The sequence below is a fragment of the Camelina sativa genome, chromosome 5 (assembly GCF_030686135.1).
Source record: "Camelina sativa cultivar CO46 ecotype springtype chromosome 5, ASM3068613v1".
NCBI classification, from domain to species: Eukaryota; Viridiplantae; Streptophyta; class Magnoliopsida; order Brassicales; family Brassicaceae; genus Camelina; species Camelina sativa.
In genome coordinates, this window is record NC_141884.1 from 26597935 (window position 1) to 26623719 (window position 25785).

At 35.4% G+C, this 25785-nt stretch overlaps 5 protein-coding genes, 1 long non-coding RNA gene and 1 pseudogene across 7 annotated transcripts; 1 reads left to right on the plus strand and 6 right to left on the minus strand.

Moving 5' to 3' along the window:
* Positions 1-789: 789 nt before the first annotated feature.
* LOC104787298 (uncharacterized) lies at positions 790-3920 on the minus strand. The gene is made up of 5 exons (XR_767838.3): positions 2016-3920; positions 1669-1834; positions 1486-1579; positions 1363-1395; positions 790-1288 (listed from the first exon to the last, which is right to left on the minus strand). It is a non-coding gene; the product is annotated as an uncharacterized LOC104787298 (long non-coding RNA).
* A 2812-nt stretch (positions 3921-6732) lies between these two features.
* On the minus strand, positions 6733-8012 carry LOC104787299 (uncharacterized; annotated as a pseudogene). Its single transcript, XR_015557526.1, has 4 exons — positions 7964-8012; positions 7710-7836; positions 7553-7625; positions 6733-7122 (listed from the first exon to the last, which is right to left on the minus strand). The product of XR_015557526.1 is annotated as an uncharacterized LOC104787299 (transcript).
* Positions 8013-11109: 3097 nt separating this feature from the next.
* Positions 11110-14366, minus strand: LOC104789447 (uncharacterized). The gene is made up of 4 exons (XM_087450794.1): positions 13442-14366; positions 12756-13353; positions 11985-12658; positions 11110-11885 (listed from the first exon to the last, which is right to left on the minus strand). Exons 3-4 carry the CDS (start codon positions 12094-12096, stop codon positions 11110-11112), a joined length of 888 nt encoding a protein of 295 aa, XP_087306920.1. The 5' UTR covers positions 12097-12658; positions 12756-13353; positions 13442-14366.
* On the minus strand, positions 12202-13351 carry LOC147944415 (uncharacterized). Its single transcript, XM_087512574.1, has 2 exons — positions 12756-13351; positions 12202-12658 (listed from the first exon to the last, which is right to left on the minus strand). Exons 1-2 carry the CDS (start codon positions 13349-13351, stop codon positions 12202-12204), a joined length of 1053 nt encoding a protein of 350 aa, XP_087368700.1.
* Positions 13410-14321, minus strand: LOC147944416 (uncharacterized). Its single transcript, XM_087512575.1, has one exon. It carries the CDS (start codon positions 14319-14321, stop codon positions 13410-13412), a length of 912 nt encoding a protein of 303 aa, XP_087368701.1.
* Positions 14367-17209: 2843 nt separating the features above from the next.
* Positions 17210-19908, minus strand: LOC104787304 (replication factor A protein 1-like). Its single transcript, XM_087450795.1, has 10 exons — positions 19638-19908; positions 19296-19560; positions 19133-19229; positions 18919-19043; positions 18749-18833; positions 18517-18646; positions 18253-18449; positions 18035-18155; positions 17710-17922; positions 17210-17624 (listed from the first exon to the last, which is right to left on the minus strand). Exons 1-10 carry the CDS (start codon positions 19776-19778, stop codon positions 17310-17312), a joined length of 1689 nt encoding a protein of 562 aa, XP_087306921.1. The 5' UTR covers positions 19779-19908; the 3' UTR covers positions 17210-17309.
* A 95-nt stretch (positions 19909-20003) lies between these two features.
* On the plus strand, positions 20004-24217 carry LOC104787306 (uncharacterized). Its single transcript, XM_010512845.3, has 8 exons — positions 20004-21094; positions 21181-21710; positions 22455-22505; positions 22584-22691; positions 23314-23409; positions 23501-23599; positions 23683-23742; positions 23827-24217. The coding sequence occupies exons 1-8, from the start codon at positions 20557-20559 to the stop codon at positions 23890-23892; spliced, it is 1548 nt and encodes a 515-aa protein (XP_010511147.2). The 5' UTR covers positions 20004-20556; the 3' UTR covers positions 23893-24217.
* Positions 24218-25785: the final 1568 nt, after the last annotated feature.

Here is a 25785-nt window from a genome sequence, read left to right on the forward strand (position 1 = left end):
ACATCATTATGCCATTAAATAAATATTATTCATAATATTTTATTTGAATTTATTTATTATGCATTATGTGCGGGTTGGTACCTAGTCATAATTTAATTTATATGTTTTGATATGAAATTATGTGCATAAGCATTAATATATTTCCAATGATATTAAGAATTTATTTATATATATAAAAAAATAATCTTATGATTAAAGATTTTCATTCCGCCTTTTGATTCGATTTCAGTTGAAATTATTTAGTGTTTTTTTGGATCTTTGGTTGATAAATAAAGTTATCTAAAATTAAATCTAAATGATAGATGATAGATGTCTCTAAACAAATAACTATTAGAATGAAAGTGTGATCCAATTTCAATTTTTTTTTTTTTGTCGTGCTCAAATTTTTAGTTTTTATATATTAAAGCTACTTGTTAATAGTATGTGGTAATAGAACTCGGACCAAGCAACGCTTGTTTGTCTTGTGGCAAGTAAGAAAAAAAGGAAAGAAAAAGAAATCACACACACTTTCAGAGCATTTCATTTGACCACACTACCATAGCAGTAGATCTTGGTTTACGGTTGTAGCGGCGGCAGCAATCACAGATGCAATTATCGCAAGTGACCATATATATATATATATATATATATATATATATATATATGTTTCTACAGAATTGTTCAAACAAAAAGATTTTGAATGAATAAACAAACTCTAATCTCTCTTTCTTTAATTTACCTTCTCTGTTAGGTTTTAAGGCATGTTACATGTATTAGACATTGGAACTTAAAAACAGTCAAGAGTCGATCTTTTATGCATTACATAGATCCAAGACAGGATCTAACACTTTATAACCCATTAAAGAAGGATACAATAGCTAAGATCGAAAGAACAATGCCGTTATTACCACGGTAATTAACCCAGTGACAAAAAAGCTAATTCTCAAAACATAGATAAATAACTATAATTACCTAATTAATAACTAAGATAACCTTGAGTTTTAATAGCCACCCCACATCCACATCCACCTCCACGTCCACCTCCTCCTCCCCGTCCACCACATCCACCACCACCGCCACAGTGACTGCCACCACAATCGCTGTCACCGCCGCCACTGCCACCACAACCACCACCGAAAGCTGATGAAGAAGCCCTAGTCATAACTATGATCCCTCCATCATCTCTTTTACCCCGAACCCTCTCCAATCAGTTAGGCGCATGGTAGGGCGAGCTACCATCACACAGTGTATGGTTTAAGCGGAGCAAGAGATTTCTTCACAATGGTGTCGCTTTTACCCCGCAAGCCATCTTCATGAGAAAAACAAATCAGCGTCAAATCTGCCTTACCTTGATGAAAAACTTACATTATATATTTAAGTTACCTGGAGAAAAATGTTTGAGCAAAAGAAACTCATCTGAAAAGACATATGACGAAGAAGCTGATCAGACCAAACTAAGGGAAAGAAATAAAAAGGATTGGTTATGTCAAAGCTTAGACGCAATACCATCCACAAAAATTTTAGTAAGCTCCTTACGCAGAATCTTGCCAGCAGGATCTTTAGAAAGCGAGTCGTCTTATTTTTTTTGGTACGGAGCAACCTACACAATACAAAAATTACATAAGTGAACCAAAACATCAACTCTATTAACATGTATTGGAAACTGTGAACCTCAAAGTCAGTGTCTACCTTGCATAAGAGAGATGATGATCCATAATACTATGGCACAAACCATGGGTTAACAGTTCCCTCTGGTTCTAATAGTGAATGTAAACGGATTGAAAAGCCAAACCATTACAGAATATGTACATATCTTCTCAGGCACCTTATGTTCTTTCAATATAGTAAGGATAGCCTACCAACAAATATGAAACATGAAAATAAAATTCAAAATGACCAAAGAACAAATCATCAAACAAATCAATGGAACTAAAAAGGTTGAATTTTCTACAAATTGTTCTTCTGTTATTACATAATAGACAAAAGAATGATGATATAACTCTAAGAAATTCGCATACTAGAAGCTGAGAAAAGACCTTTCCAAATGTCCAATGAAGGGCGAGCAAAGGCGAATATCGGTATGTGGCTCTCTTGTAAGGAGATTCACCAGATGCCATCAACGAAGCAGCATTAAAAAAACAATGTAATCAACATCAATGTAACGAACCTCCATGTGAGCATCTTGCCATTCTCCATAGACAATCAAAAAGACTTGTAAAAACATGGAGAATACCAGCTGATAACTCTCTAATTTACATGTTTTAAGCATCCTTTTTTGTCCATATTTTGCATTGTTTATATCCTAACCTTAGCATTTTTAGGTCATTAACTGTAGGAATTCGCATTTAGGGTGTTGCATTCTTGCATTTGCATATTTTGGATGAAAACAAGTGCTTTAGAGCCTAAAATGGGGAGAAACAAGGTCAAATCCGAGCATGTACTCGAAGGAGCTATTGAGCAGGAAGAACAGTCCAAACCTCAACCCGATTGAGGAGGATCCAAGAGAAGGAAGAACAACCCGAAGACCTACCCGAGGAGTAACCCGACCTCATCCTCGTGCACCCCATCGAGCAGACCCTTGGGCAGGACTGGGAAGCTAGGTTAAAGGGGTTTCCATATATAAACCCCCTCTTCTTCCTCTCGCCCTAGCACACCGCAGACACTCAATCCAGAGAGCGAGGACTTCTGAGAGAGATCTTGAGCAACTCAAACTCTTTTTCTACTTTGTTAGGATTTATTTTACATCTTTTTGCTATCTTTTTAGATTTCTACTCTGCACTCTTCACTTTTATTCTATTTTTTAATACAATGCAATTTTCGTTTATCTATGCTTTTATGTTTTCTGCAATGAAATCTGAGTAGTGAAACAAAGTTTCTAGGGATGAGATAGACAATTAGGTGTTCTTGATCGGTTAGGATGTCTTAGCTTGGTTGTTTATGTTTTATAAATTTCTTTCTAGATTGGTGTTCTTAATGCTATCAACAGACCGAGAGGTTGAGATTAGATCTAGGGTGTTTTACTATCGAGAGATGTAGATGAAATGCTTGAATCAATCAATGCTAGAGATTTACTCACTTAGCCTAAGAGATTAGATGTGTAAGGAGTTTATTGACAATAATGAATCGGTTTTTATTGTCTGTTTGGTCATGTTTCTCCAACGAGATTTGGGTAGGGGAGTGATTGATGTAGTACTTTTCTCAATTAAATTATCGAACCTCAGTTTGCAATGATCAACACACCATGAATACACATGAATGCTTAATCTAAGCTAATAAGAAAGGGGTTTCTTTTAAGTATCAACTAGCTATAAGCAACTTTAAATAAAGCAAACAAACAAACTAAAAGCAAGCAAACACACAACTAAGAACAATTTTAAAATCAAGATAAAACAAGTGAACCTTGGGCAAGGTAATTGACTTGGGAGATAACTAACCAATCATAGATGTCTAAGCAACAATCAAGAACAATCCTATGGCTAAGAACACTTATGCAAATCAATCCATTTCCATGATAGAGATTCTATGCTAATCAAGTGATAATCAACAATTTCCAAAGGTAATCACAAGGCAAGCATGTATTAATATCAAGTCTAAATACCACTAAGCACCCTAATCATCAATTTCAATTGGCTAGGAATGCAAAGCTCTTGAAAAGTTTGGTTCAGGAATTTCATCAAACACCTTATGGGCATGGAAATCCTAATGTCTAGATTAAAGCTTGATCAAGGCTATCTAGCACTATTATCACTAATCAAGATAGGAAATACATAAATAAAGCCCTAGACATCAAAGATCAATCATCTATCTCCCTAATCTACCAAGCCCAAAGTCCTAAAAGATCTACTCACTCATAATTATGATCACACAAAGGTAGAGGTTTGATCTTTGTGAAATCATAATAAGAGATTATAGATTGAGAGATTAGAAGAAGAAATTGCTATTAAAAACTTAGAAATACTCAATCATTCAACAAACCAAGAGTATATAATCTTAAGAACCCTAAGAGGCTACTAAACAAAAGATAAGATAAGATATGATCCTTTCCCCTTAATAGGTTTAGAGTATTTATAGGAAAGTAGAAGAGAACCTAGGTCAACCCAAAACAAACTGGGTCAAACCCGGTTCAAAAATAAAACAATTGTGATGCTGGCTCCAGCGGCCATGGTTTGGCTGCTTGTCTTGGCCGCTGGTGCACTCGGTCTTCTGCATCTCTTCTTCACTCGGCCACCGTTTGGCCGCTGGTCCTTGGCCGCTGGTGTAATCGCTTGAGATCCTCAACGCCTCACGCGGCCACGTCTTGACCGCTGATCCTTGGCCGCTGCTCCATACGCTCAATGCACGTCCTCTGGCTGTATATACGCTCACTAAAACAGGTATATCTCCTAACACACACATCCGATTGTCCTGATATTGCCTCCATTGCAAAGCTTACTCAATTTCCAATAACTTTGGTGAAGAACTCCAGAGCTAAATCCCAAGGAAAGGTCTTCATACGAGTCGATCTTTGATGGACTGCAGACTGGTTCCGAATCATCAATCATCTTGTGCGTATCCAAATCTGTGTCTTCCATTATATTGCTAATTCTTGACTTATTTAGCTCCAAAGCACACTTTTCTTGTACATCTCTACTCCAACACCTGAGATACCAAACTTGATGCAAAATGCAACCTAAACAACCTAAATGCTAATGAATATGCACAAAACAATGAATAATTAAGCTTTAAAATCACATAAAAAACACAAGATATCAGTGATCAAGGTTGATTGTTTCTATCACGAGAGTGTTTTAACAAGATTTTAGAGATTCATTGTCTAGGGAATATTTGCTTGAGGCATGTAGGAAATCCATACTGGTCAGGAACACTTAGGAGTCGATTACCCCATCCTTAGGAGCTTTCGTATTTTGATTGTTTACATTTTTATTCATCACTCGACCCTATACCCGAACTGGTACTCGATCACCAGCTTCGTGTACACCTTCGAGTTGTTCATACTTTCTTTGTTTACTCGATCCCCCACCCGATCTTGTACTCGAATGCTTGCATTGAGTGCTTAGGTCGTGTGGTTCTTGTTTATTTGATTTCTTTTATTTGTTTTAGGATTGCTAGATCAAAACCATTTCTTGCTTGGCTTGACTTGCATAGTTCTGATCATATCTCATCTGCTAGCATAACAACCATTTGGATTGATGACCCTTTGTACTACAACTGCATAGGGAATTGATATCCTGGGTGAAAATCATGTTCTCACCAGCAGAGACCGGAAACTCATCCCTACAAATCAGAACTCAAAAACCACAAATTTATATTCCATATTGCAAAGAAGAAGCAACAATGTCGAAGTTCAACAGCTCCAAGACCGTAATATGCAATTAATAGTCTAATTACAAAGAGATCTGTGTGATTCATTCCATCTTTAACCTTTTTACAGATCCTAAAAAGAGAAAGGAAATATTGAGAGGAACGAAATACATACATTTCGGTGGTTCATCATCAGTGTTCTCTGAACCACGAGACATCATTATCTTCTGAGTCTTCAAACCTTGACTCATAAACGTCTTAATCTTATCCCTTAGGCCCTTGAAATTTTAGGTTCTTCAAGGCGTTTACAATGATGATTGAAGTTGTCGGTGTATGCTTCTCCTCCCGGAGATCTCCAATCCAACCTAAAAAACAGATCGAGAGCAATGAGCGTTACTTCTCTCTCTTTATATATATAGCAAAAGAAGAACTTAAAGAAATTCACATCACTAACTGATTTTCATCATCAACAGATCCAAAACTCACCATTGATTCCAGACTTCATCAAAAATACTAGTAGAAGACCCGTTTTCGTTTGGGATAAAGTTTTCGACCTACCTCTTACGGTTCCTAAACATCATAAATAAAACTTTCATATCTTCTTTTAAGTTAAACAAAGGAATTTTACGAACAAATTTTTTACAAACACTAAGGCAATAGGATTACACTTACCACAATATGAGGATCAGATCCGTAAGCTATCTTTAAGTTCAGCCAAGCAAAAACATAGATTCCTTTGGCTATCTGCAAAGCTTTTACCCAACAATCCAAACACAAATAATAATTGTTGTTGGTTGATGCTGCTTGGTTCGAATCCTATTTCATCTGTGCAGCTTCGTCGGAAAAAAGAAAAAGAACTTTTTGCAAAAGGACTTGGAGAGGCGACAAAGAGCATAGAGAGAGAAACAATTTTTTTAGGTCTTTTAATTTGACGGACATTATCAAAATGAATCAACGGTCACGATTAAATAAAAGGATCCAAAATAATATAAGCGGGTCAAAAAAGATCCACGTGTTTATCCGTTTACAAGTGGGAGAAAATTTTGTTTTTACCCTTTTTTAATAGAATAATTTGGTCGTAATTCCAATGGCAGTCAGTTGTATTTTTTTTTACAAAACTAAGGTTAGTTTGTTAAACGACTTTTTTTATAGTAGGGATTATTCTTTTCTTCGAATGTGTGTCTTGTGCTAGTCCGGTTCTCTTTACTACAACAATACGGCTGTTCAAACGATTAAGCCTAAAAGCAAAGTCACTTTTAAGCATACATTTTTTTCATTTTAGTTTGGATATCTGGGATATGGAGACTTTAGGTACATATAAATTTCAGGTATATTATCTACTACAAGTCTACAAGACAGACTTATCTTCTATAAGTGCGTTTCACAACAACTGCCATTGCCGGACTGTGAAATGAATAATTCATGAAAAGGGATCTAGCGGGCGAGCAAGAGTTCACAAAGAAACTATCATCCGACCGTTCAGCAATCCTTACGTTGTTTCTATACTTGTATGGTAAAAGAAGTTGACACATTTAAGTATAAACACATATATTTGGTGACAAGCTTTGCAATCTGAGAAGCTTAACTTCAATCAGAATTCACCCACACAACTGCAAGAGTCACAAGAGAAGCATAGATTGAGGTAGGCAGCTTCTGCACAACTTTGCCAACTCCTGGAACACCTTCCGTGGCCCTCTTCGTAGCGATAGCCACAGTAGGAGCCACAATCAAAGATATGATCAAACCCTGACTAACCACATTGAATGTTTCAGCCGTAAGCTGCTAAAAAAACTTCACAAACTCCTCCCTATAAATTTCTCCATCCAAGTTGATATCACAGTCCTATTACCCAAAAAAAAACATCACTCAAATATACCAAATTTTCCCATTTTCTTTTACTGTGTATTTTTTCCAGAAATATCTACAATTTAAAAATTAGATCATATTATTAGGGCATGTTATTTAGTTTTAATTTATAAAGATTTTTGAAGAGTTCAACAAAAAAATATTAAAAGTGAATAAGTGAAAGATTTTTAAGGATTGTTAGAGAGTATTTTATAGTTTTCTTGATTAATTTTCTAAAATCTTGTAAAGTGCTCCAAACAATCTCTATATTTTTTTTGATATTTTCCATGATTTTGTTTTATAAAGAAAGTGTCTAAAATGATGAACTAATAACATATTAATTGAATTCATTAACAATACTAGATTCTTTTGTTTTACCAATGCATATGCTATAACAACCTCTCTAGAAAAAGTGAAAGAGTAGTACCGTCATAATGCTTCTTACAAGATCCTTAGAAGGCGGATCGAAATGAGGACCAGGCAATCTCTTGTTTATGTCACTGACAAACATCACAACAACAAGAGAAATTTAATACAAAATTGTCTAAATCAGTAAATTAACCCTCGAAATTTTTTTTTGTTACTTGTAAACGAGAAGCACGGCGTTGTATAGCACTTCAAACGTAAGATTGGCTCTTCCGGTTTGAATCTTGAACCGATCGAAATCACGATCACATATCGCTTATACCTGCTTATGCCTCCACTCTTTACCTGTAATTACGATTGCGATCACATTCACATACCATAAGAAGCAATTTCATTATCTAGACACAGTTAAATTACTAATTCTGATTTATGAATGAACCAATACTACAAATTAAAAGCAATTTTTTCAAACCTCGGAGCTTGTTAAAGACTTGTCCCATGGCGATGAATGATAATCTTTCTTCTCGTCTGATTGATTGCACAAAACAATTATTTTTTTTGTTTTTAATATGTGGATCTGAGTGAAGTAACAATTCAAAGATTTTTACTGTAGATATTTAGGCCCATTTAAATGTTGGTCAACGGCCCATTAATGATCCGAGCATTTAGTTCACTATCCTTTATTAACCAAATAATAACAATATTTTTAGAAATATATTAAATATTAAATAGATCAATCAATAAAAATACTAATACTACTTTTAATGTATATAAAATAAATTTTACATTTAATTTTAAAATAAAATTTAATTTAAAATATTCTTTAGTTTTTATTTACGATATGCACATTTTTAAATTTATTATACTATTCATACAATTTCCAAATAAAGCTTTCAAATTAATTTAACATGAAATTTTGTATAAAATATATTTTTCTACCAATATACTGTGAAAATATGAATATTATTGTATTATAAAATTAAAATATTATTAATAAACATAATTTTTATTTAATTTAAAATAGAAAACGAATTTTAATATTTATTCTTTTTCTGTTCCATTTGTTCCTCATCAATTTTGGGGAGGAACATTTTTGGTCTAGTGTTCCTCATTTTATGAGGAATGTAGAGGAATGATGAGGAAATCATATTCTTTGTAAATGGTAAAAATTTTGAGGAATGAAGAGGAATATTATATTCCTCCTCGTTATTTTCCTAAATTTTGGTTACCAGTTGGAGCCATAGTTTATATGCCTTTCGCGATCGAGAATATATCTTTTGTAATTCTTTATGAAGTTACTTTTTTTGCTTTCTTTTGTCAACAAAAATTCCATTAAATTAAGTTACAAGGTTCTTGATACTCCCTCTAAGAAGAACATGATACAACCAACTAATTTACATAAGAGGAAAGAAAGCTATGGTATGTTGCTTAAACATATGCACAACATCCAGATCAAATTACAACATAAGAGATAATAAAGTTGAAAGCTTAAATAGAAACAACTAAAGCAAATATAAATAGGTATTGAAACCTTAAAGATAGTGAGATCCACCAAAGAGATATGCCACATGAAGTGATGAGAAGTTGACCAACCGCAAAACGACAAATTCCTCACTAAAATACAAAGATTCCAACGGATTTTAAAAAACCTAACTCGCACTAAAGATGATGAATCTTCAGCTCCCTGAACAGGGAGGCAGCATGAACCTAACCCTCTTTGTTTTATTGATTTGTTTAATTTCCTTACCATCCTATGTGCTTATATCGTATGTGCTTATCAACTAGACGTTTATATTGTCCACTAAATCAGACCTAAAATATTAATCTGTGAACCTTGTTTGCTTACCACTTTATTTTTTTCCTCAAATATCTATTTCTTTTCCTTAATATATTTTTCTTTTTCATTTTTTTTTGTTTTTGTTCATTTTAATGGTATAAATATTGCAAATTAAAGAAAATTTGTAATATTCAAAAATGCTTTTTTTTTATAAATTTTAAAATTTGTATTTCATTAAATTTTATTTTAAGAAAAAATGAGACAAATATTCATCAAAAAAGTTATTTTAGGATGTCAAAATACAAAATAGAATGTAGTTGATTACTTTTCTAATAAATGGTGGAAGGTAAAGTTTTGCCTTCCGTTCTCCTACCAAAAAAAAATTAAAAAAAAAAACATTATAATCTTACGAAATTTATAATAAAAACAATTTTTTAGAACAACATTTTTTTGCAAAATAGTTGTTAGTTATAAATAATTAACAGAACAGTAAAAAAATGAATAATTATCATGAATAGGTCCCTCACCAAGGAGATCACAGAATCAGAGATTCGCAAAGCTTTATTTGCCATGCATCCTGAGAAGAGACCAGGACCTGATGGGATGACGGCTCTGTTTTTTCAGAGGTTTTGGTCCTCTCTCAAAGGAGATTTGGTGGCTCTGGTAAAGGAATTTTCCGTACTGATCGTTTCGATCCTCGGTTAAATGAGACTAATATTTGTCTCATCCCTAAGACGGATAGGCCTGAACGGATGACGGAATTTAGGCCGATTAGCCTCTGTAATGTGTGCTATAAGATCATCTCTAAAGTATTGTGTTTCCGGCTTAAGCGGTTTCTCCCATCTCTTGTTTCAGAAACCCAATCGGCTTTTGTTTCTGGTCGTCTTATTACAGATAATATTCTGGTGGCCCAGGAAATGTTTCATGGCTCAAATACAAATCCACGATGTAAATCAGAGTTTTTGGCCTTTAAAACGGACATGAGTAAGGCATATGACCGTGTGGAGTGGGATTTTTTGGAGGCGGTTATGTTAGCGATGGGATTTGATAGGAAATGGATATCCTGGATTATGTGGTGTGTTTCCTCTGTCTCGTATCAGGTTCTTATAAATGGTCAACCTAGGGGGTATATTAAGCCACAGAGAGGGCTTCGTCAGGGGATCCTTTATCTCCTTATTTGTTTATTTTATGCACGGAGGTTTTAATTGCCAATATTAAGAAGACAGAAAGAGAGCAGAGGATTACGGGTATCAAGTTAGCTCGGGACTGCCCCATTATCTCACATCTGGTGTTTGCAGATGATAGTCTGTTTTTCTGTAAGGCGGACGCAGCTGAATGCTCTGCGGTTATGGAAATTATTGGTGATTACGGGAAAGCATCGGGTCAGGAGGTTAACTTGGAGAAGTCTTCCATTATGTTTGGGAAAAAAGTTTCCCCAAATGTAAGATCTCAGTTACATTCTGTAATGGGTATTACCAAAGAAGACAGTATGGATTCGTATTTGGGTATTCCTGGAAATCTACAGGGTTCAAGAACTAAGGTTTTTAGTTACGTTAATGAGCGTTTAGATGATCGGGTGAATGGTTGGTCTGTGAAGTATCTCTCGAAAGGTGGTAAGGAGGTTATGATTAAATCGGTGGCTTTGGCTCTCCCAACCCATGTTATGTCTTGTTACAAATTGCCAGCGGAATTAACGTCTAATTCAACAAGTGCTATCTCAAGATTTTGGTGGAAGTCCAACGATAAGGCAAGAGGTCTACACTGGGTCGCGTGGGATAAATTGTGTAAGGATAAATGTGATGGCGGTTTAGGTTTTCGCGCTTTGGGATCACTGCAAGGTCCTAAAGTCGCATGTTTTTAGTCAACTTTAGGACCTTGCAGTGATCCCAAAGATACGAAGCATTAAGTGATGACATAACAATTTCTGCCCTCCCTGCTCCATTTATTACTGGAAGAACTTGTCTGAAATCACCTCCAAAAACAACCACCTTTCCACCAAATACCTTGTTATCTCTGTTTCTGATAATATCAGAAAAGCTTTTGTCTAAAGATTCAAAACAGAACTTGCTCATCATTGGAGCTTCATCCCAGATAATAAGTGATGCTTCTTTGATCAAGTTTGCTAGATCTGATTTAGGCTTGATTTTGCAAACTGAAAATTCGTCAGGATTCAAAGGAATTGCAAACCTTGAATGAGCAGTCCTACCTCCTTCTAACAACAAAGAGGCGATGCCACTGGAGGCAACATTAAGAACAATCTGTCCTCTTGATCTAACAGCGGCTGCTAGTGTTTTCCACACAAATGTTTTGCCTGTTCCTCCAAAGCCATAAACAAAAAACACACCACCTAAATCATTGAATACAGCTCCTGTGATCTCATCGTATATGCTTCTCTGCTCAATCGTTAGCATTTTTATCCATTCAGCATGTTTTTCTGCCAAAAACTCACGGTTATATCTCATCTCATCAACAATTAACCGGTTTGAATTATCAATATCTTCGCGTGATGGTTGAGGGAAATGCGCAATGTCTTGGAGAGTTCCACCATTAAACAACATAATCATCTCTATTTCTTGAAGAGTGTAGTTTATAATTTGAGCTTCTGTCAGAGTCAACTCTGCAAAAATTAAAGCCGGTGTCAGTAGAGAAAGCGAATAGTATTCGAATTTGTTCTACTTTATGAGAATTAGGTGATCATATCTACATACATAATTACCTGGATTGTTGTACTGTTCTCTCTTTTTTGTTTCTATATCCTCGGATAAAAGGTGCCATGTCTGAGACCATACATGTTCCGGTCTAGCAAGAGAATCCGATAGAAGAAGCATAGCAAAAAAATTCCTCAAGTAATCCCCAAAACAATACTGACTTGCTTCAATCAAACCATCAATGAAAACTTGATCATCATCTAAAATTCCACGTGCAAAACATGCTTATTTGTACGATTCGTATACGACACCATTATATGTCTTGATGTCATCAAAACAGGTTGGTCCTCTGACAATGTTAAGAAGCACCCTCAGATAGTATTCATCTTCCATTTTTCTAGGTATGTAGTTAATACGACCCAATGAAAAACCTTTTGATCTCTTCTTAAACTGCTTATTCTTTCCATCCCAAATAAAATATGCTGGAATTTGAGCATATAGAAGCTCTCTAGCTCGCTTCCCATTCTTTCCAACAGCATTAATCCTATTCAAAGTCAACGAAGCCATGAACATAGAATCTTGATTAAGAATACGTTCCAGAACATCATTAATATGAGCCTTCCCATCAAAATAAGCAGGTTGCTTCCCTTCTACATGAAAAGACAGTCTCTGAACTGCTGTAGATCTATTTTGAAGTGGAAACTTGAAAATCCTCCAAATTGCCTCTGAAGCAGATACATATCTAAATAGATAGAGTTACCATGAAGCTAAGTTAGATAGAGATAGTTAATAACATTTTACTTTGAAATTTGAGCAGTATAAGAAGAAATAATAACTACCTGCAATCAAACCAATCTTTGATTTCATTCTTCTTTTTCTCAGTGGTATTTGGTGATTCGCCAGAAGTGACAGTGTCATTTGTTTTAGACTGATCTACAGGCTCAACAATGACAGTAACACGATCTGGGCCTTTGTTGATATACTTAAATAAGTATTTAATAGAACCATTCTGATTACACCATTCCACATTGATATGAGCTTGATAATGAAGAGAGAGCTTCTTATTATAAGGCACAACATACCTATTATCACATTTTATACCACCCTTCTCAATGTAGTCTTCTGTTATCCTCCTTCTATAAACAGGATAACCATCACCACCAACCTTTGTAATAGCTTGATGTTTTTTTGGGTAGTTCTTTGAACATGTTCCATCAACCATACACGGAGAATTCCTGTTTGCTGAACCACATGGACCATGAATCATTGAATTTTTTACAATTTCATAGAGCTCTGGCTCTTTTTCTTTATCTGGAATTTCTGCAGAAATGATCTTATCAATGTCGTCAGCCGTTGGTAGCTTACTTTGAGGAGCCATGAATAAGAGAATGTGAGCATGTGGTAATCCTCTCTTTTGAAATTCGACAGTATACATAGCTGAAAAAGTGTGAAACAAAGTCTAATGACATGATGCAAAAAATAGAAAAACAGTATTAAAATCTCGTAGATACCAGAAAAAACTTACACGCAACTGTCTTCCCTAGCATATTCCTTTTTGTCAAATCTGTCATTAAAGAATCCAACTTGATTTTGAATATCCTTGCAATAATATCCGGTCTATCATCAGCAGTTAGACCTCTTGATTGGCAATATCTTGTTATCTCTGGCCACTTAGGATTGCATGTGAAGGTGATGAATAGGTCAGGAAATCCGTAATGTTTACAGATTGCCATTGCATCATAGTAGCTTTGAATCATATACCGAGGTCCACCGGTGAAAGAAGAAGGTATATTAATTTGATTACCTTCTTCACCCATAGTAGTTGTTCCAGCTGCAGCTGCCTCTTTAATGGAGCTGTAGTTCTCGCATCTTAGTTTGGACTGATTAAACTTGATGTAAGATAATCTGTTTGATTCGATAGTTGTGTAAGAATCACAAAGAAACTGCTGAAACAACCTCTTAGAATGCAACAATGTATGAGACTCATTTTCCCTCTCTTGAATCCTGAATGCGAACCACTGTCTCATGCTAATACATTTCTTCTTCTTCTTGTTGGCTTTCTGAAAACATTTCTCAATACCAGGCCTGAAACCATCCTCACCATAGCATAGAATGAGAGGATATTGTAGAGCTAAATAGGAGATATGAATTTGGCTAATCCTCTGCAAGTGACCAGTACTCTTCTCTTGAATGACTATATCACGGTCAGGCATTTGTTTTTTAAAATCCCCAGGTATTAAAGCTGCTACCTCTGATGTTGTAGGCATACTGTATATCCTCCCATCAACGCCTTTTCGGTCAGCTACAATACGCATGTGAAATGGCTCATCAGTAGCTGATTGAAACCTCTCTCTAGCGCATCTGAAAATATTGACATAAGGGTTTACATCATTTAGCATTTTCATTAGAGCTTCGATGACTTCTTTATTAAGTTTTTGCTTCCCTGCGGCTGCCTTTGTATTTTTTCCCTTTCTATAGAAATAAGCAAAACAGTAATTAACAACTATAACTATAGTAGGGTTACTAAAACATATTTTATTGAATATGTAGGTAGAAAGATTACTTGATTACAGTAGCTCTGTTATCTACTTCGTTTTCAGTATCAACTATATATAGTTGTGAATACTTAGCATAGTCACCCTCATCCGGTTTTAAACTGCCAATCAAATGATAGTTGCCTCCTTGCAATCGAAACATGTTAGGACCTTTCCCTTTTGGCATAGATTGGTCCACCTTTCCACCAAGAGAAGTCATGGCAAAAATCATATTAAAGGTTCTAATATTTTCTCTGTAGTTTATGCTCATTGCATCATTCCCTTTGAGCAATTTCTTGATAAGGTCTGGAGATTCTTTTAGAAAGGGTAATTTCACACTTCCTTGACCACAACATAGTGTGAATGTTGGGTATTTTTGGTTCCTACTTTTGTTTATACGCTCATCATACCACATGAAGGCACCACAATACTTACACTTGTATGTAGCATCACCGTGGTCAAGATAATCTGTAAAAAAAAAAAAGAATTCCCTAAAATGTAAATATGTTACTCCACACGGTTATCAAATTATACGAACATATAAGAAATGATTGATACCTGATTTCTTAGAATTTGATGTTTCACCGTTTAATTTTTTTTGCAAACGTGGTCGACCTCTTCTCTTTGGTTGAAGGATGTTCTGATCAGCTGATTCTTTTTCTCTTATTTTCTGCAACATTTGATCCACTTTTGCCATGAATTTTACATGTTCTTCACTTCTGGCGATTTGCTGTGATACATCAGTGAATTGTTCTGTAGCTTTCTGGATTTCTATATTAGCATTGTTTGAAATTTCAGTTTCGTCATCAGGGTACTGTTCAGTTTCATCGTCAGTTGTACTAATATAGTAGCCTTGTTCTTCTCCAGTTTCACTATCACTAAAACTGTCATCGTAGATCTGGTCCATGCTTTCATCGTCAGTACTTGTGTCCACTAATGGTTCGTAGTTGATAGAACATGAAGTTTAACCTATTAGTGACCGTGAAGTGGGTTAAAATATTGTAGTACTGTAACCAAGGCTTATAGAGTACATGAGAACTATATATGGCTATATATAAAGTTGTGTATATATAGATTACCTTGCATAAAAGCCGTGGGTGATGAATTTTCAAATTCTTCTTGCAAATTTCTTATAGGCAACATGTCTACTGTTGTGCCATGCTTTGATTGTTTCTGGTTCCTTATGAATGATGATGAAGCAGCACATTGGTTCACTTTATAAAAAATATCTATTGAGTCAATTTATATGTATGAGTATTTGGTGTTTAAAAGGGATTTGAGGCAAGCATTAACCTTCTCGTTTATTGTGTGCATCAGCAGAAGAAAGTGTTTCTGTTGGAACAATCCGGCGCTGTAGATTGGTGATGTTGGTGAGAACATCTATTGAAGATCGACATGTCAATCCGGAGCTGTTATCTTCAATTGAATGCATCCCCGCGAATGAACTTGAACCTGGAAATGACGTTTATTTTGTATAATTTAGTTTATGAATGTTGTAATGAAGATAAGAGAATACAAAAATACTCAAAAGTATGTGTGTTGTAAATCACCCAGAGCATTTGGTGTTTTGTTGGCAGGATTGGACTGTTGAAGAGATGTTGGTGTTCTAAAATGAGGAGTAGAAGAATGACCAAGGTTGGTAATATCGTTTAAAACCCTGCTAAAAGTTGTACTTAGAAGAACAGAACCATTACTATTAGATGCATTTGATTGAGTAATCTCACTATTAGGAGTAGTACTTTGAATGAACCGGGTTTTTTTGGATGGGTTAGAATTAGAATCAAAATCCGAGAGAGAATGATCCTTTTTCTTTTTCATGGTGTCTGAAGATTTTTTTCAAATTAGGTCGAAGATGATAAGTTTTGGATGATTAGAGAGTCTCTATTTCTGACGTTAAACAGGCTTTGTCAATTATTTCAAGTAGTTGTCTAATAAGAAGAGTATACATTCATTAGTTAGAAATCAAATATTTTATTGAAAAGCAAATATGGATAGTTGGTTTCAATTACAACTTTTAAGGAGGCAGTTATGGGATCTCCATATTTTAATAGATTTGATGATTTTCAAAACGCATTTCTCTGCTCATTTAGTGTTGACGATATATATAGTTGAGCAGTTTAAATACTTTCTTTGACTAAATTGTTAATATGTCTTGCCAAACAAAGATTTGTTCAGGCATTATACTAATTTTTACGAATTCAAGTATATGGAGTTAATAACAAAGTTATAAACCTCATGGCTATAATATAAAGTTTGGTATATACATGGTTTATTATTTTCATACTTCTATTTTTAGCGTTCTGATTTAATTTTTCTCTTATGCGAAAACTTATCTGTTTCTCTCAGGCTATTTTGCCATATGGTGGGATTATGATTTAAAGTGAAACATGCGGTCAAGATATATACAAAGAAGGTGAGTTAAAAAAACTTCTCTTTGCATCGTACGCTGGATTCAATTAAAGTTAATAAGGTAGATAAGCATTGTTCGTGATGTTGATAGGATGCATATTTTGCCATATGGTGGGATTATGAATTAGAGTGAAACATGCGGTCAAGATATCTACATGATGCGATGAGTTAAAAAACTTCTCTTTGCATCTTTTCTAGGATTCAATTAAAGTTAATAAGTTAGATAAGCATTGTTCATGATGTTGATAGGATGCATTTGTCTAAATCATAGAAGGAGATAATAATAGAAGTGTAATAATAGCAACTCAGTAATTTCAGATAGTAGCTGGGAAACAGCTATTATTTGATAGAAAAAATGTCACGAAAGCAAAGGAAAACAAATTATGGAAGTTGTATCATGAGCAACGGGGAAGAAAAATAAAAGCAAAAGTTCAATAAAAAACAAACAAATCATTCCTTCTTTTCAACCTTGATCTTAACTCCGACCGTCTTTTCTTTTCTCTCATCCATACTGTTGGTCACAACACCACCTTGGTAGACACCCTTTTGTTTTCCAACCCCATCGTTATTGATTGTTCTTTGAGCCTTTTCTTGAACTCTTTCAACTCCAAATTCCGGATTAGACTTTTCTAAATCTATTGGTTCAATACACAACTTTTTAGAAGTTGAGTTTTGATCAGAAGTCTCTCCATTAGCAGGGTAAATACGCTTGGAGGATGGAGTAGTAGAGTTAGTATTTGGGCTACATTCTAACATGAGAGGTCCCTGTAAACATAATTTTACCTAGTTATATCATATAATTATCAAGGTTCACTAATTTTAATATCTATATCACTATAAGGTAATTTACCTGGTCACAAGATACATTAGATGTTGCATTTAGTGTGTCAGATGAATGCTCCAACAGTTGTTCGTCGAGTAGGCCATCTTTCAAGAGGACTTTGGACACCTTATAGTAGTCTTTACCATCAAATATATTTGCTTTCTCAACATTTACCAGAAAGAGATAAGTCTTTCCAATAAGACTTTTCACTGGATCAGGCAAATTTTCTGGATCTATAATCTACATGCCAATAAAAATGGAATGATAGTTAGTGAACATAGTGTTTAGACATATAATGATTACTTAAAATTCCTAGGAAATCGAAATCAAAATTATCTTATTATTAGCTAACCTCATCAACTGAGCCACCAAGAACTGATTGGGCAGACTGCCCAATAATCTCAGAGCAAATAGAATCAAACAACAATAATTTTGTCTCACCAGTAGCGTCCATGACATTAGCATAGAGCATGAACCCAAAAGATTAATATAAAGTAATAATTATAAATGGGGATTTGATTGTAAAGTAATAAATATAGATTTGAAATAGTTTGAATCTATAATTTCCAGTACCTTGGTACAATATTAGTGACGACAGTATCACATTTGTAACACCAAAACCTCCGTTTTGATTCTTTGTTAATCAACCCATTATCCCCATCGTTTACTTTTTCAACTTTCTTATTGCAAGAATGACAACTAATATAGTACCAAGCCCAGTCTGTGTCAATGGCGTAGACAGTGCAATGAATCCTTGCCTTTCCAATCTATAGATAGATTATTTTTATTGATTAGTTAGAATAAATCCATAAAGTTAACATAAGCTTTACATACATCAACAGAATTCTTCAACTCTTCAATAGTTCTCCTAGGAAAATCTTCTGCATTTTCAGCTTGAACAGCAACCATCCCCCACCTTGGTTGTGTCTGACGACATATGAGAGAGAGGCCATAATCGGGCAGCCTGTTTAACACACGATTTCATAAACACTTATGATTCAATTAAAACTCACTAATTATGCGTTATCATAATAAAAGAACAATTTATTATGATAGATAATATTACGCTTGTCTGAAAACATCAACTTCATCGAATAATGGGTTCACATGGACTTGAGATGCATCAAACGAATTAGTCAAAAACCTTACACCTGAATAAGTATGTTCGTAAGTAGCGGGAATAATAATGGATAAATTAATTAGATAATGAAATCGTAATAATTAAATTTTTTTTACCCTTGTAGGATTTGATCTTCACAAATCTGAGGACACAAGTGATGATGCTTCCATCAGAGCCTTGACAGGATGTAAAAACGTGCTCTGCCAAAGAACCCCACAAGGTACATGACATTCTTTCATCTCTGATGCAAATGAGTAAGCTGGATTAGTGATTGCAAAAGTTATCTGACATAATAATAATAATTTAACTAAGTTAGCAAATAAGCATTACGTTTCGTCCCGGAGCTCAAAATTGAGTTTTTTGGTAGGCTTATTATTGGCTTCAAGGTCCTCCAATTCACCCAAACTCACAATTTGACCAATAACCTCTGCATAATGAATAATATAAATATATATTGAGTGTAGAATCGTACAATTGGTAATTACATACTTACCAACAAATATGTGCGGATTAGCTTGACCACTTTGGATTTGTTTGAACTTAGTTAAGGTAAGGAAGCTAGCATCAGAAACAGGGTCACTGTCCAAGACCATAGTTCCATTGGTAAATGACATCTTGTACAGATGTGTGGTTGGTCTGAATTGACCACTTGCATAGCTAAGAGCAAATGTCTCAATGAAAACCCAGTTACCAATAGGAAGCCTATTCACATATTTGTTTACCAAGTCTTTCTTCACAGATGCATGAATCTTTTTACTCTGAAAGAATGAAAGACATAAGATGCGTTAGTAATAGCCAATAGTTTTATCTCATAAACGTTAAAATTTATTCTTACCATGGAATCTGACAAAACCAACTCAAGTGTTTCACCAGTGTTTTCGATATTTTGACGCCATGAATGGATCACCTTGACTTGAACCCTCCAAGAGGTTTTGTAGGGACGAACATCTTTCAAAAAAGCAAAAGTAGCAGCCATAATGTAAGTAATGTATAGATGTGATTGCTTGTGTATAGTGTTCGTTTTAGGTGAGTACTATTTATAGGGAATCCGATTAGGTTGTAGCAAACTTTTATTATCGTATCAAAAAGATCTGATTAAGCGAGTAATTAGGGAGATGATTACATATTCTGTTTTTTTATGGTATTTTTATGGAATATGATATATTCTAATTTTCATTTCTGTTTTGGTTGATTGATTTAGGAGATGCGTAATTGGTGGGGGAGAGAATATTTGGAAATCAAGGAGATTAATCACAAATCTCGCATAAGATCATTATGGTAGGCCAAAAAAATCTGCCTATTTTTTATAAAAGTTTCCGGGTAAACAAATTGGGAGAGGAAAATCATAAAGGGTTTTGTGTCTGGGGCGTTAATCATGATGGGCTTGGGCTAGGTGTTAATTTGTTCAACTTATAAAGAGAATAGACGCTGGAGTCCAAATCGTGGAGCCCATTTTTTTTACTAATAAATACAGTGGCATGGTTGTAAATAAGGTGGAAGTTGAGGAATTGTTTCAAAAATGTTTCTGAAAATGTATATATATATATTACAGAAGAATTGCACCAAAAAACGGCAAAATCCCACCTCTTGGGCAAGTTGGGCCTATGAGTGAAAGTGAAGCCCATATGTAAAAGAAATGACACTCACACAACAAACACAGGAAAACAAAAACCCTAAAAATCATTTCTGTCTTGAGAGGTTTTTAAAAAATTCATCTGTTCCATTTTCAATCTGATGAACAACAACTGAACGAGATGTCTTTTAGAACTCGAGCATCGTCATGGCCTCGTCTTCTACTTCGCCGGAACCCTAGATCTTCATTTTCTCGTCAAATATCTAGTCTTGATTCCGCTACATCCACATTTCCGAGAAGATTCTGCGGTTACTCCTCCGTCCCCGTAAATCAAACGCCATGGATCTCATCTCAGAGGTACCGTTTGTTCTCCGCAAGCACAATGTCACCAGCGGAAGCCGATAGAGTAGTGAGAGATCTTATAGCTGAGGTTGAGAAAGAGAAGCAGCGTGAAAGAGAGGAGAGGCAAAGGCAAGGACTTGATTACAAAGACATTGACGCAGAAGACGAAGAGGATTACTTAGGGATTGAGCCCTTCATCGAGAAGCTTAAGAAGCAGAATTTGAAGGATGATGGTGAATTAAACAGGCGTGAAGAGTCGTCTGATTCTGATAGTGAATTGGATGAGGTTGATTGGGATGAAGAAAGAAAGAAAGAAGATATTTTTAAGAAGAAGTTTCAGAGGCATAAGGACCTTCTTCAGACCCTTACCAACTCAGGTTATTTATTATTATTATTTTTTTTTGTTGGCTTTACGATTGTTTGTCATTCCGTCTTCTAAGTTTTTGTATGATTGTTTTGGCAGAGACACTTGATGAGGCGTTTAGGTGGATGAACAAATTAGACAAATTTGAGGAGAAACATTTCAAACTTAGACCTGAGTACAGGGTTATTGGCGAGCTGATGAACCGTTTGAAGGTCGCTGAAGGGAAAGATAAGTTTGTTCTTCAGCAGAAACTCAATAGAGCTATGAGGTTGGTTGAGTGGAAAGAGGCTTTTGATCCAAACAACCCTGCAAATTATGGAGTTATCGAACGTGATAATGTTCAAGGAGGTGGTGGTGAAGAAAGAGAAGAGCGTCTTGTAGTTGATGGGTCTAAGGATGACAATGATGATGATGATGATGATGATGAAGACGAGTTTGATGACATGAAAGAAAGGGATGATATTCTGTTGGAGAAGCTGAATGCAATCGACAAGAAACTTGAACAGAAGCTTTCTGAGCTTGATCATACGTTTGGAAAGAAGGGCAAACGGTTGGAAGAGGAGATTAGAGAACTGGCTGAAGACAGAAATGCTTTGACCGAGAAGAAAAGACAACCTTTATACAGAAAAGTGAGTGCATTCTCTATTTATTCCCTACCTCTAAGCTTAATTTTTTTTTTTTTTTTTTTTGTTGCAGAAACTAATTAACCAAATCATATCATTACAGTGAAATTAGTTGACATAAGTTTGTTATGATCTGTTTTACATAAGTTAAAACTGTCCAGAAGCTTTAAATAAGATGCTTGAGGTACATTGAACATATTCGCTTCCTAACTCATTTGGGATACAAATCAAGCAGTTTCAACATGTCACATGATTTTCAAGCTTACTAAGCAATATATTATAAACATTTAATGAAAACCATTGTAGCTGTAGTGCTGTGCTATCTCTTTTAAAAAGCGTATAGCCAAAACGTTCATGCTTGTTCTTGCACTAAAAATGCTATTTGTGCTAGTATAATGAGGGATATTTATATTAAACGATGTTTGCATTCTTCACTCTGCTTCATTAATTGTCTAGAAAGTTCAACCATACATTCTTTTAGATTATAACAAAAAATATGTAGTATTTGGGTTCAATATTCTTTGATGATGTCAAAGGCATGTTAGTATTTAAGAAGGCCAGTGGTCTAATAGCCACATGAGTTATTATTTTACTGATAAGTTAAGCTTCATAATACATTTTGGTTAGTATGTTGTGAAGTTTTCTTTTCTTGGACCATGGTGGATATTGTCATACATCTCTTGTCTCAATCTATTACTGAAATAATTAGCACAGTTTTCTTTGCGTAACAGGTTATTTCTTATTTTGCAGGGATATGATGTGCATGTGATAGATGTAAAAAAAGTTGCTAAGGTCACAAAGGTATAGTTGTCTGACATTTCTCTCTTTCGTATCTTTAAATTCAATAGCTTGGCTATGAAAGAAAGACTTGTATTTTAGGGTGGTAGGGTCGAAAGGTACACTGCATTGATGGTTTGTGGGAACTATGAAGGTGTCATCGGGTATGCAAAAGCAAAAGCTGAGACCGGCCAGTCTGCTATGCAGAAGGTAATCTCACGTTACCATTTTTCATCTAGGATTGATGGAAGATATTTGTGGTGTCCTAAAAAGATGGACACTTGCATGTCTTTACACATTGTGCATTTCGTACTTATGGCAGGATCTTGTTTGTAGCAAAAATAGTCAGTTAAGTGATTCAGTGGGAAGCTAATTTGATTTGTTTGTAATGCTAAGAGTTGAGGACATGACATGTTGATAAAGCTTGAGTTTTAGGTCAAATGAAATTTAATATTAGAGTACTTTAGTTCGACTCAACATTCCGTTTTTATTGGCATGGAAATCTTAAAGAACAATATATTAGGTAAGGACGATATTTCATTGCATGCATATTCTTGTGAAGTTTTATCTGTTCTTCTGTGCATAGATGTCTTTAATTCAATTACATTGATGCCATTCTGCAAATCACTTACCAGTGAAAAGCTTCTGTTTTCTACGCATTGGTGTGCATGAATGTCTTTACTTCCAAATCGATTTTGTTTCTTAAACTGGTCAAAGAACATAAAACTTAAAACTTGTGGTATTTCAGTCTTTTTCTGTTATAATGCCTTTTAAATTATTTCTACATCTGGAGATAGTTCTTATGGTGTCATTTCTAACAACTGCAACACAGGCGTATGAGAAATGCTTTCAAAATCTTCATTACGTAGAGCGGCATGAGGAGCACACCATTGCACACGCAATACAGACTTCTTACAAGAAAACCAAGGTATTTATTTCATCTCCCTTCTGACAGTAGGATCTATTGATGCGACTTATCTGTATAGATATGTTCTTAATAAACTTGAGTCTGCAACCAGTTATATCTATGGCCTGCACCAACAACAACGGGAATGAAAGCTGGGAGAGTTGTCAAAACAATCTTGCTCTTAGCGGGGTTCAAAAACATCAAATCGAAGGTGCATTTTTCCTTCATCTTGAGATAACATCGATTCTTGTTTTCTGTTGGAGTTAAAAGTATGGTTGTGGTCCGAATTTTCAGGTGATTGGTTCAAGGAATTCATACAACACCGTTAAGGCCGTTTTGAAGGCCTTGAATGCGGTGAGTGGTCTGAGCTGGTGACCAAAAAAAGTCAATAAAAGGGATATTAGGGAAAACTTATAAGTACTTTCTATTTTTTTTCAGGTCGAAACGCCAAAGGATGTTCAGGAGAAGTTTGGCCGGACAGTTGTTGAGAAATATCTGCTGTGAGAGCTGCCGTTCATTCCTTTGGTATGTATTGCTGAGTTTTGGGTGAAGTCCTCCAATGTTTGGCTTCAGATAGTAGTGTGTTTCTTACACTTCAACTGAATTCATCCTTTTATGGTGTTGGGGGAAAAATAAAATAGTAAAGAATACACTATCCTTGCACTAGAGTTAGTTTTTGTTCTGGTTCTGGTTCTGGTTCCTCATTTATGTCGGTTCTCGTAAAATCTTCATTGATCTTCTTAGGAAACCATAGTCAGTTTGGTTGTATTGGTACTCAAAAAAAGTTTTAAAATCCCTTTGAATCAATTGAAATCCTTAAATTCGGAAAGGTCTTGTAACACCGGAACAATTATTAGATGTTATTTCAGTCGGTCTTGTTTAGATTTTTTTTTCTTTTTTTTGCTCAACAACAACTTTTCATTCACCAATTCAAGTTACAACCAAATCATAGGCACATTACATTCACCTCTATAAACTTGGACCAAAACAAATGCAATGGTAGATCAAGTACAACCCTGGAACACTAGCGGATCCAATGCTACCTAATCGAGAACCATTGCATTTTTAAACCACAATAAGATAGATAACACTCCACAACTCGAAGTGAAATCATCTCTTAAACCACCTAAATTGACCAAATGACACGAAAACAAATACTAACATAGAGAAGGCCTAAGCTACTACTGAAAACTGAAAAAAAAAACCAGCTATAAGATCCTCATGATCGACATGAAGAACTTGACCCCATAGCTTCAATACCCAGAGGCACATTATCAGAAGAGCTTGGTCTCTCCGGCTTTCCCTATTCCGGTCTTAAACCTAAAACAGACACTACAAAACCAAGACCAAACCAAGAGTCATGAAGCTATAATAACCGATGAAATAGATGGTTCTCCGAACTAACTATACAAAACCAGAATGCTAATCATCAAAATTAAAAAATGAAGCACATATTAGCATATCAACACCTTACAGTGCAAGTTCAAAGTGACAACATCACTTCCGTTCAGTTACAAAACATTCACCACCTTGGCCGGACTGGAAAAAAGACAAGAACGCCACCACCCCTTGCTGCCGAACACCACCATGGCTGGTGTGAGAGGTAAGGTTTGAAGCTCGTCGAAGAAGAACCTAATCCCCACCACTGAAGCTCTTCGAAGAAAAGCTTCCGCCCTCACTGCTCTCCGAAACCAACAGACCACCGGTTTCGCCACAAACCGCCAATGACAAAAACAGAACGGATTCGCCACAGATCCACCAGACATGGCCAAGAATCGACACTGATCTCCAGCGTCTGCATCCGAGCCTTCACCGGCGACCTCCACCCAACAGATCTTTGCTTCACACATCGAGGATTCGCCGAATCCACAACCTTCGAGCAGCATCCAACCAACGGCGACAATTTAGCAAGAGGCGGAGATTGAAAAAGAACTACAAAGGAAAGAAAAGCTAAACGGGACGAAGCCCTCTCCAGCGCCGGAAGGGCAACGGGAGAGGCGGATCGAAGATGGCGGCGGCTCTCTCTCTCTCGGTGATATTAGGGTTTTTCTCTCGAGACTTTTTTCTTATGGTAAGGCCATCTTTATAGGCATAACACCAAGGGTGTTCTTAGTCCAAAAAAACTAGAAAAATAATGAATAGTGGCATAAGAACACCAAGATCAGTTCTTAATGTAGAACTGTTCTTGGCTCAGTTCTAAGCTGATGTGGCAAGCTGTGAATGGATATTATTTTTTGTAAACAATTTTTCACAAATTAAAAAAGGATTTAATTGAGAATATATAGAATAAATTTGGACATTAAACTATATATTAATTAAATAAAATGTTTGTGTGCTTTAATTAAGTAATATGTTTGTTTTTTTTTCTTTTTTAATGTTTTTTTGTTTCATAAAATT

Coding starts and splice junctions, on each gene's coding strand:
- LOC104787306 (XM_010512845.3), top strand. CDS start 20,557: ATGTCTTTTAGAACTCGAGCATCGTCATGGCCTCGTCTTCTACTTCGC. Junction 23,410..23,500: donor CTTCTTACAAGAAAACCAAG/GTATTTATTTCA, acceptor GTCTGCAACCAG/TTATATCTATGGCCTGCACC. Junction 23,743..23,826: donor TTTTGAAGGCCTTGAATGCG/GTGAGTGGTCTG, acceptor ATTTTTTTTCAG/GTCGAAACGCCAAAGGATGT.
- LOC104787304 (XM_087450795.1), bottom strand. CDS start 19,778: ATGGCTGCTACTTTTGCTTTTTTGAAAGATGTTCGTCCCTACAAAACC. Junction 18,156..18,252: donor ACTAATATTGTACCAAGGTA/CTGGAAATTATA, acceptor ATCTTTTGGGTT/CATGCTCTATGCTAATGTCA. Junction 17,923..18,034: donor TTGGTGGCTCAGTTGATGAG/GTTAGCTAATAA, acceptor ATTGGCATGTAG/ATTATAGATCCAGAAAATTT.
- LOC104789447 (XM_087450794.1), bottom strand. CDS start 12,096: ATGCTTCTTCTATCGGATTCTCTTGCTAGACCGGAACATGTATGGTCT. Junction 11,886..11,984: donor AGAACAGTACAACAATCCAG/GTAATTATGTAT, acceptor TAATTTTTGCAG/AGTTGACTCTGACAGAAGCT.
- LOC147944416 (XM_087512575.1), bottom strand. CDS start 14,321: ATGAAAATGCTAAATGATGTAAACCCTTATGTCAATATTTTCAGATGC.
- LOC147944415 (XM_087512574.1), bottom strand. CDS start 13,351: ATGTATACTGTCGAATTTCAAAAGAGAGGATTACCACATGCTCACATT. Junction 12,659..12,755: donor AAAGATTGGTTTGATTGCAG/GTAGTTATTATT, acceptor CTATCTATTTAG/ATATGTATCTGCTTCAGAGG.